The sequence below is a fragment of the Festucalex cinctus genome, chromosome 8 (genome assembly GCF_051991245.1).
Source record: "Festucalex cinctus isolate MCC-2025b chromosome 8, RoL_Fcin_1.0, whole genome shotgun sequence".
In the NCBI taxonomy this organism is placed as follows: domain Eukaryota; kingdom Metazoa; phylum Chordata; class Actinopteri; order Syngnathiformes; family Syngnathidae; genus Festucalex; species Festucalex cinctus.
Genome location: NC_135418.1, coordinates 15,510,539 through 15,527,968, shown reverse-complemented (window position 1 = coordinate 15,527,968; position 17,430 = coordinate 15,510,539). Strand labels below are relative to the sequence as shown.

The 17,430-nt window shown below is 38.5% G+C and overlaps 1 protein-coding gene across 2 annotated transcripts; it reads right to left on the bottom strand.

Annotated features, from left to right (window-relative positions):
- Positions 1-102: 102 nt before the first annotated feature.
- On the bottom strand, positions 103-15,583 carry pusl1 (pseudouridine synthase like 1). 2 transcript variants are annotated; one of them, XM_077529234.1, is made up of 8 exons: positions 15,153-15,583; positions 15,017-15,083; positions 14,435-14,622; positions 7,362-7,511; positions 4,403-4,573; positions 1,870-1,924; positions 1,516-1,678; positions 103-310 (listed from the first exon to the last, which is right to left on the bottom strand). In XM_077529234.1, the coding sequence occupies exons 1-8, from the start codon at positions 15,206-15,208 to the stop codon at positions 252-254; spliced, it is 909 nt and encodes a 302-aa protein (XP_077385360.1). In that variant the 5' UTR covers positions 15,209-15,583; the 3' UTR covers positions 103-251. The 2 variants fall into 2 exon arrangements, with proteins under 2 accessions (XP_077385360.1, XP_077385362.1); XM_077529236.1 differs by lacking the exon at positions 4,403-4,573.
- Between the last annotated feature and the right edge of the window lie 1,847 nt (positions 15,584-17,430).

The following is a 17,430-nucleotide window of genomic DNA, read 5'->3' as shown; positions in this document are numbered from 1 at the left end:
AACCCTGTTTATGTACACACAGGAAGAAGGCTTAAAAAGTAATGTGTTTAGAACAAGGTAAGCTCAAAGTGGGCTTGTGTGTGGTCAACAAGCTGAGCTGCGTTCACGGACACATATATTCTTTATTTGAATTAAAATAACGTGTAGGTGATCATCCGTTTGAAGTGTCTTTTCTATGTGTCAGAAAACACCCAGTATTAACCACAAAGGTAGAAATATGTAAAATAAAAAAAACTTCATTACATGAATGTTCACATTTGAATTTTTGCATCACTGAAGACCCCAGCTGAGGTTTGCGGTGACAGCAGATCTGATGGAACACAAAATAGTTCTCTCGGTAATTAACATAAAGAACGTCAACAGCATCACAGCACAAAAAGTCTGAGGCAATCCAACAACGGCAACCATATTTCAACTTCATGACAGTTTACAGTTGTGTAATTAATTTGTAATACATTTGCATTAACCAATTATGCAAATGGTACAATGTGTCAATTTGATTTAATAGGTTTTATTGGCAATAAGCCAATTGAAATAGAAGGTAATATAAAATACCTACATTTTAATTAAAGAGGAAGTCAACTCCAGAATTGTCTTTGCAATATGTTCTATGTAGCCCCACTAGTCTAAACACAATACACTGATTAATATTGTGTTGAAAGAATATGACTAAAGCAGCAAAATCCACCCATTTTTATCCATCTCAAGTTAGGGATGTAACGATAACGGCATTGATAACGTGATATTGAGAATTGCAATAACATTGTTGTGTCACGATATTAAAAACAGCACATCTGTTCAAAAAGTCAGGTTCCATTTATGCAGTTCTAGGACCCTCTGGTGGCTACTTTTTTAGTGCCGTTTAATTTTCACAAGGCATGTTTTGTCCCTTCTATGTTTAAAAATCCACGCTAATGGTCAGATGAAGGGGCACATAATATGCTTGTGAACAAAGTCAATTTGTGGAGGAACTCAATGTGTGCGTGCATTAACAAGTGCCTCAATATTATTAGAGATTGTGGGCTGTTTATATGGATTGCTGTTATGTATAAGTACAATATTGTTGTGGTTTTTTTTTTTTTTTTTTTAAGTATGAACTCAATTTTCTACAATATTGTGACCTTTTTTTGTATCACGAACATCCTCACAATATTGTGATAAAAATCGTATCGTGACCTTCATATCATAATATTGTATCGTGATATGTGGATATCGTTACATCCCTATCTCAAGGGCTGGCCATTTTGCCCCTTATCAACTTAAAATTACAGTCAGTTAAGGCTCAGGTAACAACCAATCATGGCTCTGCTTGCGAATGTTACATAACCAAAATCAGAAAACAGGTGAGCTATGATTGAATGTTACCTGAGCCCTGAGCAAAAAAAACACAAAAAATCTATTGTAGCTACATCATATGGACAAAACCCCCCCAAAAAACATTCAAATTCAAATGAAGACAAACATAATGTGTGACCCGACTAAACTGATGAATTTTGTTCTTCCATCCTCACATACCTGACTCATTGTAGTCCACCCTGGTGAGGAAGAGGCCGCGGGCCGGAGCAATTACATTCTGTGGATAAGCCAGAGAATCCCGAGCTTCCATGACCTCTTTCAGCTTGGTAAGTGAGATCCTTCTCTGGCCCACAGCCACGAGGGCCCCCGTCATTCTGCGCACCTGAAGCAACAACAATACGGCTAAATTAGGGATCTTTACACAAAATCAAAAAAGTCAGTTGAGTCAAAGAACAACATGGCATCAGATATGGGAAATTGAGCTATGTCACAATCGTAACCCAGATAATGGATGTATGGATGAGGGTATATTAATCATCCGATATATATGCACCAGCATATTTCAGAACATACCTGCTTGTAGAGAAAAGATTTGCTTTTAAAAGTCAACTCCCAGAATGGAATCTCTCTGCAAGACACCATGGAAACAAACATGTAAAATTATTCAATTTGTATACGTAAAAAATTGATTGACAGGTGATCTTTGTGGACCTTCACAAAAAAATATCGAAACAATCGAAGGATAATAAATTCTCAGTCTTGATTGGCACAGTCGGAGACGTATTCGTTTTCAGTGGTGTCGAACTGCACCGGATCATGGGAGTTGTTTTTATTATTTGCCTCTCCAATGTAGCTACAGTAAAGATGTAACCAAAATACGGCATTATTTTATACCAATTAATCAGAAGCACTTTAAATGTTGGCTGTTGTGTGCTGACTCTCATTTAACAGTTATGAGAAGGTTTATTTTCACTTCACCACTCAAAAAGATTTTTCTTTCCAATTACTTGACTTTTACAAGTTACAGGTCACAATAATGGTGCAAAATGTTTTGAAATGATTCATCCTGGCTTTTTCACAAAATCCTCCAATTCAAAGAGGCTCGGGTGTACCTTTTATATCCACTGTAATGATTCCCTGTGAATATTTCCACTGCGGCTTAGACCAAACCGGATTATGTGACGTTCCAAAAGTTTGTTTCTGTTTCTTTCTTCTTGCTATGTGACACCCAGTCAACGAATATTGTCCTCTCGTCTGGCATTTAAGTCATTCCAGCCTTCATCATCCTAAAAAAGACTGACTTTATATTTTTGGGGAGAAAACTGACAGGAAAAAAAAGATTAAGGTCAAATGCAAATTTGGCTTAGCGTTCTGATCATATCTGATCTCAAGTGTATTCATATTTTGTGACAGCTCATGGACTCTGAAGGACAGCAATTCCGAATATGAATGAGCATAGCATAATTGCCGCATTTCTTCAAATAGCAGCTCTTCTTCTGATAGACACCATGCCCCAATTAGCCGCCGGGTTTGGCATCCAGATAATACAAATAAACAGAACTCTCAAATAAACTTCTATCTGTGATATGTTGATAGAGGTTGGACGATACCAACAGTATGGTAAAGTATTGTTGATTAACATTTTGAAGAAATCCATGTAGATACTTATTCTCGATGATTTAGCCACAATAGCCTACTATGGCTAATGCTAATATACACTAGCTAGCTTGGAGCTAGCATAGCTAGTATAAATCACCTTCACAGTATAGCTAGCTATAATAATAGATTGACACAGCTGGTCAAAAATATTGGGCACAACTCTTTGCATGATGCAGTGCAGTTCTGCACTATTAACCCGGGGTAAAAAACAAACAAAACAAAAAGACAATAAACCTGAGTCAAGAAGGAAGAATTAATGATACTGGTTTTGCATTTGTTCTTGTTTTAGACTGTATATGTGGACTGTGACAGAATAACAATAGTACCAATTGTAAATCAGTATAACATGAATTATGAATATGCCTGTAAAGAAGTTAAAAAAAAAAAAAAAAAGTCAGTTCTTAGAACACTGCAGAAATAATTCTAATGTTTTAAAGTGCTGTATTTAAAAAAGAAAAAAAAGAGAAAAGAAAAAAGGATCAAATCACCACACCATTCATTTCAAGCCTGACATACCCCAACTCCCTGTTTTAGGATCAAAAATTTAAATCAACCTTTTGCTTTTCAATAATTCACTCCTCCGTTTCTTCTTTTATCACTGTTACAAACAGTGACCCTCATGAAAAAACAATGGCATTCTAACTGCGAGACAACCCTTCACAGAAACAAAATCCAGCGTCAACCGCTTATGTCAATAAAAGAGGACTTTCAGTTACATGAAAGTTACAACATTAAAGTTGCTAAATCCTATGTCTGTTATCAAATTGTCGTAATGGTTGTAAAGGGCAAACGGTACCCAGCAGAAATGTAATCACTCTCCTGCCTACCCAATCCCTACAGTGGAAGCTACGTGTCCAAAGTGTTACCCTACAGAAAACATTGACACATTCACTGAAACAAAACAGCAGGGAAAAAAAGAAAAAAAGAAAAAAAAAAGGTTGTTTTTTTTGGCTACTTGGTGGCTACTTCATTAGGAAATATTTATTTAATTTTTAACACTAAGAATCTCAGAATTTTAGCAGACTTCTCTTTCTGGCCTTGCTGAAATCGGCCTGTTTTGAGGGGGTGGGACTACCATGCAAATGAGCCACTGTTCGGCTTCAGTTACCATGACAACTTGCGACCTCTACTTGCGCCCGTTACAGTGTTGCCAACTAAGTCACTTTGTTGCTACTGTATATTTGACGATAATTCAGACCCCCTCTAGCAACTACATTTCCAAAAGCAACTACCAAAGTGCAAAGCTAGCATTTTCTCCCCTTAGTGTTGTTAGATTAGCGATTTAGCTTAGCTTTTAGCATTGACGTGATTGTGTTTCCATGTAGTTCGGCTGACAATGGAAGATGGCAGAAGGCATTTCAGTCGATTCTTATGTACAAGCAATTAAAGATAATTTTCTATATGTCCCTTTTCATAGTTACAAAAAAAATCCTGAAATCCTGTTTACCTGTGGAAGTGTTCACATACAAATGCTCGCCCAGGCTGTATGCTGGCCACATCCAGTGTCTTTACAGGGTTCTTAAAAGGTAATTCCGAGTTGATAGATCTGAAGCTGCTGAAGTCGTGAGTTCCATGCAACATGGCGGCTGCCTTGTTTATGGCTTCCACATCCAGCTCCCTGACAACAAACACGGTGTGACCAACAGCAGTCGGCGGGCATGCTTGCAAGACACCAAGTTTAATTTTATTGAAATAAGTATAGCAAACGAATAAAAGAAAAGGCAGAAGACACTCAAGCTAATTCTTTGATATTTACTCAAATGTGAGGTTATTTCCCCACCAAATTGTATTGAAATACATTCCTTTTTTTATTTTTTTAATAATTACATTACTCAACTTCAGTAGCGTTTGACTTTAAAAGTTCCCCTGTAGATGTGAAATGGCACTTTGAACACATTTTACACTCCATGTTCCATTTGTAGCAGTGGAATAATTCATTGGTTAACGTGCACATATTTCCGAGTCACAACGCCACGTGAGAGCATCAAGCATGCCAAAGCGAGGCTTGATTGAGGCGGGAGAGGGAGAGCTGGCACATGGTTTCCTCAACAAGCTAATGTCAGCTCTCAAATATGATCTGATAGAGAGAGAGCGGAACACAGCAAGCAGGGAAGAAAGACGAGAGTGTCTCACTAATTAAAAGCGTAACGTCTTCATTTAAAATCTGGAACATGAGAGTTGGTCCTCGATGATGAAGTGGAAAACATGATCTTCATTTACACTCTTGGTTTAAGTGTGTTACAGGAAGTGCTTCATGGCTTCATTATGAATTCATTCACATGTTCCACAAGTAGGAGGCTCATTCAACACAAAGTGTAAACATTAAAGGGATATTTGACTGATTGAGCCATTTTCAGCAGTAAAAAGTTCACATTTTGTCCAGAATGAATTTGATAACTTTTTTTTTTTTTTTGTAATCAATGAATACCTTTAAAAACAAAATTTTCCACCTGGTGTCGACTGAAGATGACATCACCTGCGCTGAGGAAGTAGGTAACGACCAATCATAGCTCACCTGTTTTCTGGTTTTGGTTAGCAAACTGAGGCATGATTGGTCATTACCTACTTCCTCGGCACAGGTGATGTCATCTTCAGTCGACAGAGAGCGGGAAAACGTGTTTTTAAAAGTATTAATTGTACATGAAAAATAATAAAGTCATCACATTCATTGTGGACAAAATGTTCATTTTTTTTTACTGCTGAAAATGGCTCAATGAGTCAAGTATCCCTTTAACTATGTCTATGTCTCTAACTTAACCTGTGTAACAAAAGACAAGTACCGGTAAGTGATCACAACAAAGACACAAGTTTATTCTAAAATGAGTCATAACTGATAATGTACTGCAGTTTGCTTATTTAAATTCCTCTTATTCAATTTTGCAAGTCACTGTCAACGGTAATTTAGCTGCTAAGCTAATCGTACAGCGTTAGCTCATGAACTTGTCTGTAACTTAACTTGTGTAACAAAAGACAAGTAGACACAACAAAGACACAAGTTTATTCTAAAATGAGTCATACCTGATAATGTAGTGTAGTTTGCTTATTTAAATTTCTCTTCTTCAATTTTGCAAGTCACTGTCAACATTCATTTAGCTGCTAAGCTAATCATACACCATTAGCTCATGAACTTAACATCATATCTATGTCTCTAACTTAACTTGTGTAACAAAAGACAACTAATTGTTACATCATTAGAGAGATGACAAACTTAAATCTGTTGAAGCAAATACATGTACCGGTAGGTATATCAACACTACAGTCAAACATCAAAACTTTTTTCTATACACATTTGAATGAAATATAAATATAAAAAGATACACGTCTGTATTCATTTGCAATGCAAACCAGTACTAGTTGATTTCAACTATACCTCTTGTTAGCCTAATAAAAGTTGCACAAGCAGGTAAATATTTTGAGTGAGTGTAAGACCATCCATAAAAAGTACAACTTAGTTTTCATGTACCGTTCGTCTCACTTTTTCTGACAACTTAAATATTTTGATATTTTTTTCTCATATTTAATTGTTCTCTTAAAACAAAATCATTGATTCGTTTAAAGAATATTTAATCTAAAAATTATTATATAAAAAATAAATATATATATTTTTTTAGATCCACAAGGAGCTGCAGGAGAGCGACTAAAGAGATGCAGTTTGCAGACGGCTGCTGTAGATTTTGAGACTTGTCGTTTGGCGGAGGTCATGATGTTTCACCTGCTTTGAGAAAAGCAGATGAGAGAAGAGTCTATTTCTTTCAGCGGGCGGTGGTGAGTGATGATGAAGGAGTAGATCAAACAGGAAGGCAGGGATGCTCAGGGGCGGAAGGACGATGCGGATGCTGAAAATGTGAGACGGGATAACGAAGCAAAAGGAAGGAGGGAGGGGAAGACTGATCGGGAGAGCGAGAGAGGGAGACGTGTGGGTGTTGCTCAGCATGCGTATGAGCCCGCAGCTTATCTTGGCCTACTTTCCCCCCTCCCTTTAAAAAAAAAAAAAAAAAAAAAAAAAAAAAAAAGAGACGACAAATGCTCATACAGTATTGCTCCCTGAAATGTGTTTCTTCACGCTCCTCCATCCAATTTTCCAATTTCAGCCAAGAGAACATCATGTAAGCAGCAAATCTCTTTCAGAAGCATTCTTATTCTTTGACATCAGTTCCCACATCGCTGTCTGTCCTTTGTTTGTTTTTGGGACATCAGCTCAGATAAAACGTTTGACTTGAGTTGACTGGCCCTAATTTGCAGTTGCGACTGAGCACATGTGGATTATTCATGTGTCTAACATGACATTGTTTCTGCAAGGCTTGTTCGGGATTTTTGTGTGTGTTAGATTGAGCTGAGATGTTCAGCTCGCTTTCTATATGAAAGACAATCACAATCATATAGGCGCACACGCACTGTTGACTCACGTGTGGCGGAGATTCCAGCACATGTCGCGCTCGACGAGGGGAAGCTGAGAAGAATGGGAAACACCCAGGGCGATGCGGTAGACATACGTCCGGGAGAGTGCTTGAAAACGGGCGTGGAAGTCATCAGCCACGCGATAGGCACGGGTAATGCTGGCAAAGGGAAAATATTTAGAAATCAACGTGTTAGCAAATACTCGTTGGTCAGTACTAGAGATAAGCAAGCACTGATACTAGGTATTGGTATTGGGCCAATACTGCAGTCTTATTTCAAATTATCGGCACGGCCGCCCTTTTGTGGCCATTTTATGATCAGGAAGTAGAAATTAGAATAGAAAATTGCCATTAATTTCATGCAATGTTAAAGAGAAATGCTATATTAGGATAAAAAAGTCTTATCGGTTTGAATCGGTTGGTGCTGGTGTCTGTGGTTCTCACTTTGCTTTATCTATCCTTCCCTCCTTCCTCTCTTTAGTTTTTCCTCTGGTCACTTGAGATCTTAATTTATTAGAAGTATGAGGTTTCTGGGGTTGGCATAAGACTCTGGTTTTGTAACCACGCAGGAGGGGTCTTGTTGGTGCTGGACTTCACTTTGATGGATGGGATGTACTGGCTTCTATTGATCTCACTCTGCCTTATCGATCCTTCCCTCCTTCCTCTCTTTAGTTTTTCCTCTGGGCTCTTGAGATCTCGCTAAATTTGCTGGAATTTAGAGGCTTCCGGGGTTGGCGTAAGACTTTGATTTTGTAATCATGGGGAAGGCAGGAAGTGTTTGGTCGGTGCTGGATGTCACTTTGATTTACCTTTCTTTTCTCTTTATTTCTTTTTTTTCTGACCTTTTCTCTGGTCTCCTGACCATTTAAATCTCACGACTCTGGCAAGATTCTGAAGTACCTGGTTAAGGCGAAGGGTAATGGGATATTTATAAGGTTTTAGGTGAATGAATGAGTATAAATTTATACGTATTTGCACGCACGCACACGCACGCACGCAAACGCACGCAAACGCACACACGCAAACGCACGCACACGCACGCAAACGCACGCACACATACACACACCAAAAAAAAAAAAAAAAAAAAAAAAAAGAGCAATGATGACAAGACGTTGAATCGGTAAGACTACCGAATGAACAATTCTGAGCTCTTTAGAAAAAAAAAAAAAAAAAAAGGATAAAAAAGTCTTTGTTTATATTTATCTGTGATTGTTTTGGGGGGAAATTTTATGTATCAAAAGTAGGGTTGTCAAAATGAGCGCGTTAATTTTGAGTAAACTTAAGTTCCTTGAATGCCACTCATGTTTTTAACGCGCAATTAATGACCGCCCCTTACTTAGAAAGCCTGTACTGGGGGAATTCCAGTCGCAACGCAGTAGACACCTCCACGTCAAAATTTTGCAGCATTGAATGTAATAATAATGCATATATTTGTTCAGACTGGGGTCAAGTTGTATTTTACAATTTTAAAAATTTGCAGAATTTCATGTTTCAAGTTACTTCATGTGAAAGATGAAATACCTCTTAATATGAAAAGAAAGATATACTGAGCTGTCACCAGTCTTACAAATACAATTATGCCATCTAGTGGCAGATTAATTACCTTAACACAAATCAATATCACACTCGTGTTTTTACAGTACTGTACAGCACATCTTTTTCATTTTAACTCAATTTTAAGAATTATTGTTTAATTACTGTATCAATGACTAAAATATGTAACCATATTTCTATTAGTTTAACATTTTCTTCCACTTATATGTTAACAAATGTATGAAAACTTTAATATTTTATTGTACATTTGGAACAGATATAAAATGTGTGATTAATCGTGAGTTAATTTTTGAAGTCATGCGATTAATTACGATTAAAAATTTTAATCCCTGACACCCCTAAAAGTACAAGTAGTATCAGTGACAACTGAAGAGTTGAGTACTCGTACTGGTATTGGTCTGAAACAACAACGACAACAACAACAACAACAACAACAAAAAGACTAACATACAAAGTTTTGTAATATTTGACTGACTGCTTTTATTTAATTGATTATTTAATCAGGACACTACTGAAAACCAGTTATATGTGAAAAACAGCTAATGGGGTATATGCCACAGAAGAGGCGGGACTGTTTTTGCACATCAACTTTGGTTCCGGCTCGGTTTGCGACGTGTGGGCTGCGTCAAAACACTTTTGCTTCCGACTTTCTGCCCCTCAGTTGCGCGTTCGCAACCCGGACCGGAACCAAACTCAAGTGCAAAATCACGGAACCTCTTCCATGGCATATACCCCATTGTGAAGTTGTGAGAAGACAGAAAACTAGTCAAAGCCATTGCCCAAACACTGGCCACAGCCCAGTACAGCCACAAGAATGGCCTGAAGAAAAAACAAACCACTGGTATACGAAGTAACAGATGTGGAACGGGCAGACAAAGGAAAACAACATTGGCTGTGAATCTCAGGCATCCAGGTCAGGCTAATCCACAAAGGTTGAATCACAGCAATTGGACTTTTTCTTGTTTTTTGAAGACATTTTACCTTTCATCCAAAAGGCTTCTAAAAATCAAATCTGGCTCTCTTCACCTTGAATACAGCAAATGTTGTGTTCTTGTATTCCCCATCTCCTTTCCTTTAGTTTTGCTAGCTAGCTAATTGCGCAGGATTGCAAATCATCATCCTCTGGTGGCAATTTTCCTCAATTACATGGCCATCCATCCAGTACTTCAAATATTTAAGCTTGGGCCAAAGTCCACCACTGTGTGGGCGACAGATTAGCCGACCACCATTTTCTTGCTTCAAGTCACGCTGCTAGCAAGGCTAATGCGACAACTGATCAAAAGCATCCTTCATTTTCCCCACACATTGGAACAGATGGTTTCCCAACGCAAGCCATAAAAACTGTGCATGGGTCTTTGTCTAAAATGCCAATGATGCAGCTTTTACACAAAAGGCACATCCATTGTCGGAGAGCACAAAGCTCAGAGGAGCTAAGCGCTTACGCGCATATATTTAGCATTAGTTCAGGATGAGACGCGCTTTGATGTACAGCCAGCAAGGGGACATTGTACACTTCCTGTGTGTGACATTTAGACCGCTGTCTCTTTTGATATCAGATCAAGTGGTGGGAAACAATGAATCCGTCTGTATGAGGTATTTGAATGTAATTAAGGTCAGTGCCATTTCCAATCATGACATCTGCTTTGAATTCAAACCAAGCACAATGGTGAACCACCAGAAACCACATTTAAAAAAAAATAATAATAATCCTGGTTGGATGTGGCTTGTGCATTTTTCTTCTTCTCAAATCTTTATGAGTTGTTTAGTTGATCAGCTGTCTAGAACTTAAAACTACAATGTAGTTGTTTTTTTCTTATAGAGGCCAAATTAATGTACCCAAATTAATCCACATGAATAAATAAGCGCCATAGACACCACCCCACCAGAAAAAGAACGACTGTCACGATAGGTAGTTGAAACGACATTTACTATGACTGATTTTCAGGATGACCAATCACATTTTGATATCTGCTGATACAGAGTCCTGATCAAATACCTCTGCTAGGCAATGAAATCAAATCAGTAAAGAACTAAAATAGGTTATTCTTGACATTAGAAACTGAAGACATTTTTAAAAATCTGATATTTTTCAGTGATTATCAATTAGCTTAAAATCATGTGAGTGACCAATCATGTCGATCAAAAATATTATCTATATTATTTCAAAAACGCACTTCTTAAAATAAAGGCCTCATCCTAATAAATGCCCTACCCCTAAAATGGACATGTTGCACTCGCCACAGTCCTCAGCCATTCCTATGAAACAATATATCAATATAGTTGCATTTTCATTTATTATAAATAAATGTTGCATTTAATTTTATGCCTGCTAAGAGAAAAGCAGTCATGCTATTTGTGCATAAAAAAAATATTAATTTTATTATTCTCCCACTTATACTTTTTTATGTCAATCTTAAACATTTCTTGACAATAATGTGACCTCACTAGTCTAAACATGACATTCTGATAAATATTATATTTGTGGTATGAATGGCACCGCAAAATACATTTGTTTTTATCCATCTCTGGGGACGGCCATTTGTTGTCGACTGAAGATGACATCACAGTTGGTCAGGGCTCAGGCAACGACCAATCACAGCTCACCTGTTTTCTGAATCTGATCTGTGATTGGTTGTTACATGAGCAACTGTGACGTCATTTTTAGTCGACAGGAAGTAGCAAAATGGCCGCCTTCTGATATTGATAAAAACTGTTGGATTTTGCTGCTTAACTCATATTCCACTAACGCAATATTAACCAGAATATCATATTTCGACTAGTGAGGCTGCATAGATTTTTATTTTTTTTTTAAACTCATTTACTGCCATTGACGGCTATAGACGTCAAAGATTAAATTTTACTGGGCTGGCAGTGAATGAGTTAACAGACAGCATTTCCTAGACACAGTAAATGTTGGTTCCAAAATATTGGAATTTTGTTCCAGGCAAAGATAGACAAACAATGCTGAGGCGATAATGGCATTGAACCAAAGTATTAACGGGTCATGTGAGAACCCAATAAGTCCTCAACTCTTTTATTTTTGCTGTCTTTTCAGCACAGAGACACCATCTGTCAGCATATGCATAGAATTTATGACTGAATTACTACTTCAGGTACCCACCTAATGTAACACGTCAACATTCTGCAAAATGGTGACCCAGCAATACTAACTAAGATAGGCAGCTGTCAGTTGGCATAGTGACCGTCAGTGTGTGACACGGTAGAGAACGACGCTGCTCAACAACACGATGCATCATGCATGCACGTGCACGTGGAGGCCTATTCCTGTTCACCGAGTTACATTATAGATCTCGGTGCCCGTGTGTATGTGCGCCTGGTGCATGAGAAGAGAAACTAGGTTACGAGGGAGGGGACTGGGTGCCACACGTGGCACAGGAAAGCTTTACGTCTTCGAATGGCACCTGCTGAAATGTGAAGTGACAGCGTTTGCTGTTTGCCTGGGCCCGGAAAAATCACACAAACACATGGAAAATATCACAACACGCACACTCACTTGCTTCTATTTAAAATGTGAAGATTGTTTTCTAATTTTCTTGACAAATTTAAAATGAAAGCACTCATGTAGAGTGTTTTTGTGGCACAATATATTTCCTTAATTGCAAATAATTGTGGGAATGCTGAAAGCATCCCACATGTTATTCAGATTTTAATTCTCCTCACTTTTTTTTGCCGAGAAACAACTCCCACATAATACTTCCGATTTACACCATTTAAATATCAACTTGCTTCAAAAATTCATGCCTTCCGGGTTATATTTTGTCTGATTCCACATTACTTACAGTACTCACACAATTTTATCTTAAATATCAACTTTTCCCCATTCATTTTCAATGTGAATGACATTGAACTTTTTTTTTTAAGTCCCACTTTCCACACCCACTTTCATACATAAAACTATCATTACCAGCTCTCTGATACTGCTTTGTGGCACACTTGATTAAGTGCGTTGTCCAGTAACCCAGTGGTCCTGGGTTCGAATCCCACCTCCAACTGTCCATCTCAAATGTATCATTTTTTTAAGCGATTATGCTTAGTGATATAAATGTATACCAAGTGACTATCATATCAGGAAATACATTACAATTTCACTGAAATAATTAAATGCTGCTCCCCCGCGTTGAGAAGAGCCAACTGAGGTGGCTCGGGCATCTGGTTTGGATGCCTCCTGGACGCCTCCCTGGAGAGGTGTTCCGGGCATGTCCCACCGGCGGAAGGCCGCGGGGACGACCCAGGGCACGCTGGAGAGACTGTCTCTCGGCTGGCCTGGGAACGCCTTGGGATCCCGCCGGAGGAGCTGGTTGAAGTGGCTGGGGAGAGGGAAGTCTGGGTTTCCCTCCTAAAACTGCTGCCCCCGCGACCCGACCTCGGATAAGCGGAAGAAGATGGATGGATTAAATACATGTTGAAATAGATTATAATGTTACTGAAATGATTAAATGCATGTTGGTTTGCGGTTTCAGATGACGCTTTTCAAAATGAATACACCATTAGCCATGAATCTGAACATGGCAAGTTATCTCCTTAGAGGAATTGCCTCCCCCACATAAGACCACATTTTAGTACATTTGATGGTTTGATACCAACGGACTGTCGTATCAGTAAATGGATTATAATTTCTCTGAAATTATTAAATCCCAATTCCCACTTTAGATGGATTGCAGTTCAAGTTTTATTTTTATTCATTTATCTTTCAATTTATTTCATAAGAATTAAGCTTAGCATTCATCTATTAGCATTCAGCTTTCAGCATTCCCATGCAATTTCTCCAGAAATTGCACTTTTTTTTTTTTTTTTTTTTTTTTTTTTAAAGTCTGCACCAGTCTTTCTTGAAGGTTATTTCCATTCATCGTTACAGGTGCATACGTGCGTGTTATTGGATATACTACAGAGCAAAAAGCAGAGCAGAGATAATCCTTTCTAACCTTCTCTCTGCAGGTTGGAGGATTAGTGGGATGCAAGTGGGATGCTGGGAGCTTGCCTCCTTCCTTCCAGCTTCTCTCCGTCTGTTTCCCAATTAGCTTGTTCTCCTTCATACGCTCACCTCTTTCTGTTCTGCAATGCATTTGAAGCTTGACTTCATCCCACTCGCACTGTCTGACTGTGACAATATATGCACTAGTGTGTTGTGATCATTAGGGGTGCTGAGAAATAATCAAATTATGCTTTGTATATCTGAAAATTATTAATTACAAATATGTCTTTTTTCATCTATTGATGTCAGCGATGTATGGTGACAAGCAGAACAGTTAGATGCTAAATAAAGTTTTGAAAAAAGTATTATCTATTAATTCCTAAATTTTTGTATGCCAACATTTTGACTCTTTGAATGGACAGGATTTGGTTTTCTTTTATTGTCTTACAAACATTTTATGTTCTTCACCGCTTGTCACGGTGCACATAGGAACAGACAGTACACTCATGTTTACACAGTCACTGCCTGCATTGAAGTCAGGCAACTTAACTACAATACTATCATTTCTTCCAGTCCAAGCATTGAATAAACGTACCTAATTTGCTCAGCCTTGAGGTGGAAATTGAGCGCCTCAACTAAAATGTCCTCGGTAAACGGCGGCTTGTCGTTCTTGCGTTGGAAATCAAAGTGGGCTGAGTTAGAGAGAGCGTGGACGCCGCTATCTGTCCTGCTGGAAATGGACAGAGACACTGGGTTGAGTGGCTTCAGTCTTCTTACTGCATCCTGTATGTAGCCATGGGGGGGTGTAAATTAGACAACATAAAATGTAAATATCAGTGTCCGTTGAAAGTTAGCATCAACTAACTTTAAGATCCTGCCATCCAGTTTTATCATAAAGTTCGTATGCGAGCTATCCCAGCTAATGTACTAATGCACAGGGGTGATGTTGGAGGAAGATTCAAACCATGAACCTAACAGTGAGACAGATATACTAACCATTAGATCATCACCCAGTGCTGCCAACTTGTCTGACTGATTCTGCTGTGGACTGATTACTCCCAGTTGAAGTGCAGCTTTGTAAATATTCATCTTCTCCACAAATATATGTAAATGTTACTGTGTAGGCTTATGTTTGGGTGTGTTGGATATTTTGATGAACAGCGTTGAGATCGTTTACCTCTAGGTGATCTTGGACCCCCCGTTTCTCCAGTAACAGTTGATGTGGAGGTAGTTTGATTGCACCACTGTACAAAAGACAAAAAGGTTGTCCGGTTGTTATGCTATACATAAAATGTATGTAAGGAAGAGCCTACCTGTATTTAGTTCCAATGTATTGGAAAAAGATGAGGTAACGTGTCTGGGTGCTCATGATCTCGTTCGATCTATTTCGTTGTGCGTATTAAAAGTGTCGCATGTTCACATGATCTGAGGAAGAGTGACACTTCTGCCAAAAAGGCGTTGAACAACGCATTCAACACCGGTGAGCCGATAAACGTCGCTCTATATTGTCCAACGTGCTGCGGCTGCCGCTGCGAGCTGTATCCGGATGTAGGCACACTCAGATTTGTAGTCCGGAAGTACTGGCTTCACCACCCCGCGGATAACTCCTGTTCGGTGAACATATGTGGCCATTTGATATGCTACAGAGCAAAATACTACTACTAAAAAACAATATTATTCGACGCCGAACGCTTCTTTCGACGTTTTAACATATACTCCAATTATTTGCAGTAAAGAACTTCTGGAGGACGTTCTCTGTTCTGTCGCTTTTTTATTGCGTCATCACGCAGCGCCAAATCCTGCACTGTTCCGATGATAACTTTTGATGAACACTTGTTTGCTCACCACATATCATTGATAAGTGATGAGAAAAAACTCGGTAAAGTGGATTTAAAAAAAAAAATTAATTTATTTATTTTTTAAATGTCCGTGTCGGGGTAATTACACTAACTATACTTTTTAAACAATTACCTCTACCTACAAGAAATGTGGATTATGTATGAGTTGTCGTGTAATGGCAAATTCGGCATTCTCGTTTATGCAGCAGTGTGTCTGATTTTTACGGAGACTTTGTTTCAGAAAATTGCAACATTAAACTATTTTCACATTGATTGAACGATGACTTACTGCCCTTTGTTCCTCTTGTAAGGCAGGGAAAACCAAAAATGCTCAGGGGTTTGAACATTCTTGCAACCGAGTAAGACTACTGTGCACGCAGGTGTCAAAGTCATGGTCCGTGGGCCAGTCCATAAATTGATTTGTTCTTTTAATTCTGGCAGAAATTCTACTAAAAAATAAATCAATAATAATAATAAAATAAAATAATTTAAAAAAAAGAAGAAAAGAAGCAAGATATTTATAGCCATGGCCATTTAATTGTTGTTGTTGTGTGTTTGGAGGGAAGAAACATCTAAAACTTGCAGTACACCAGCCCTTGAGAACCAGGGTTGGTGAAGCCTGGCCTATGATTGACACCTCCATTCATTCTAAAAGAAAAACGCAAACCAACAGGTTTTGCGGTAGTCATATAAGATCCCATAATTTAATACATTTTGTTTCTAAGTTCACAAAGCTAGCAAAGATGGATTAAGATGTTTCACCATGTGATTCCCTCCACACATCCACTGTTTTGTCAGTACAGTATGAGCAGTATGAAAGTTCATTAAAAACTTTTTGTCAAATTATCACAGTGGGTCTTAAATTGATAGTTTAAATATGGTATGTTAATGGATGGATAAGTACATTTTAGAATATGTACTTGTTTAGCAGTACGGAGTTTAATTTAGTGGCATCACGACATGGGTTTATGACAAACACGCACCCCTTTTAAACTGCTTTAAAAAAACAAAAACAAAACTCTAAGACAGTGGTCCGGTCCTCGGCAGCCCCTAACTGGGCTGTTTTCCATGTCTCCCTCCTTCAACGCAGCTGAATCTAATGATCAGCTCATCAGCAAGCTTTGCAGAAGCCTGCTAACGATCCTGATCATGAATCAGGTGTGTGAGTGGAGAGAAACATGAAAAACAGACTGGATAGCGGCTCTCGGAACGAACTTATGGGTAACCCTGCTCTAAGATCCATTCATCCATCCATTTTCTTGACCGCTTATTCCTCACAAGGGTCGCGGGGGCTGCTGGCGCCTATCTCAGCTGGCTCTGGGCAGTAGGCGGGGGACACCCTGGACTGGTTGCCAACCAATCGCAGGGCACACAGAGACGAACCCTGCTCTAAGATGTACTACTTAAATAATGGTTCAATTAAAATGAATTATACACCCAGTGAAGTGATGTAAAAATTGGAGTTAAATGTTTAAAACCACAACTTTTAAAGATTAAATATACATACAAATTCCACTCGACTTAATGACAAATGTACAAAACTTAAAGTAAAAATGCACTGTATTGGCTTTTGAATATTTTTTTAACAGACTGGATCTGATGTTTGATTGTATTCCGCGTTTTGAATGTTTAGAATTCCATTTGTAATTTTAATCCACTTATTCGAGTTACAGTAGAAAGCCACGACCACTTGCGGTACGAGAGCAGTTTCTGCAAGTCGTCGCTAGTCGGCGCTCTCCTATTCCCGCTTGAT

Coding starts and splice junctions, on each gene's coding strand:
- pusl1 (XM_077529234.1), bottom strand. CDS start 15,208: ATGAGCACCCAGACACGTTACCTCATCTTTTTCCAATACATTGGAACT. Junction 7,512..14,434: donor CTCAAGGCTGAGCAAATTAG/GTACGTTTATTC, acceptor TCCCTTTGCCAG/CATTACCCGTGCCTATCGCG. Junction 311..1,515: donor GGTGGACTACAATGAGTCAG/GTATGTGAGGAT, acceptor GTGTTCCATCAG/ATCTGCTGTCACCGCAAACC.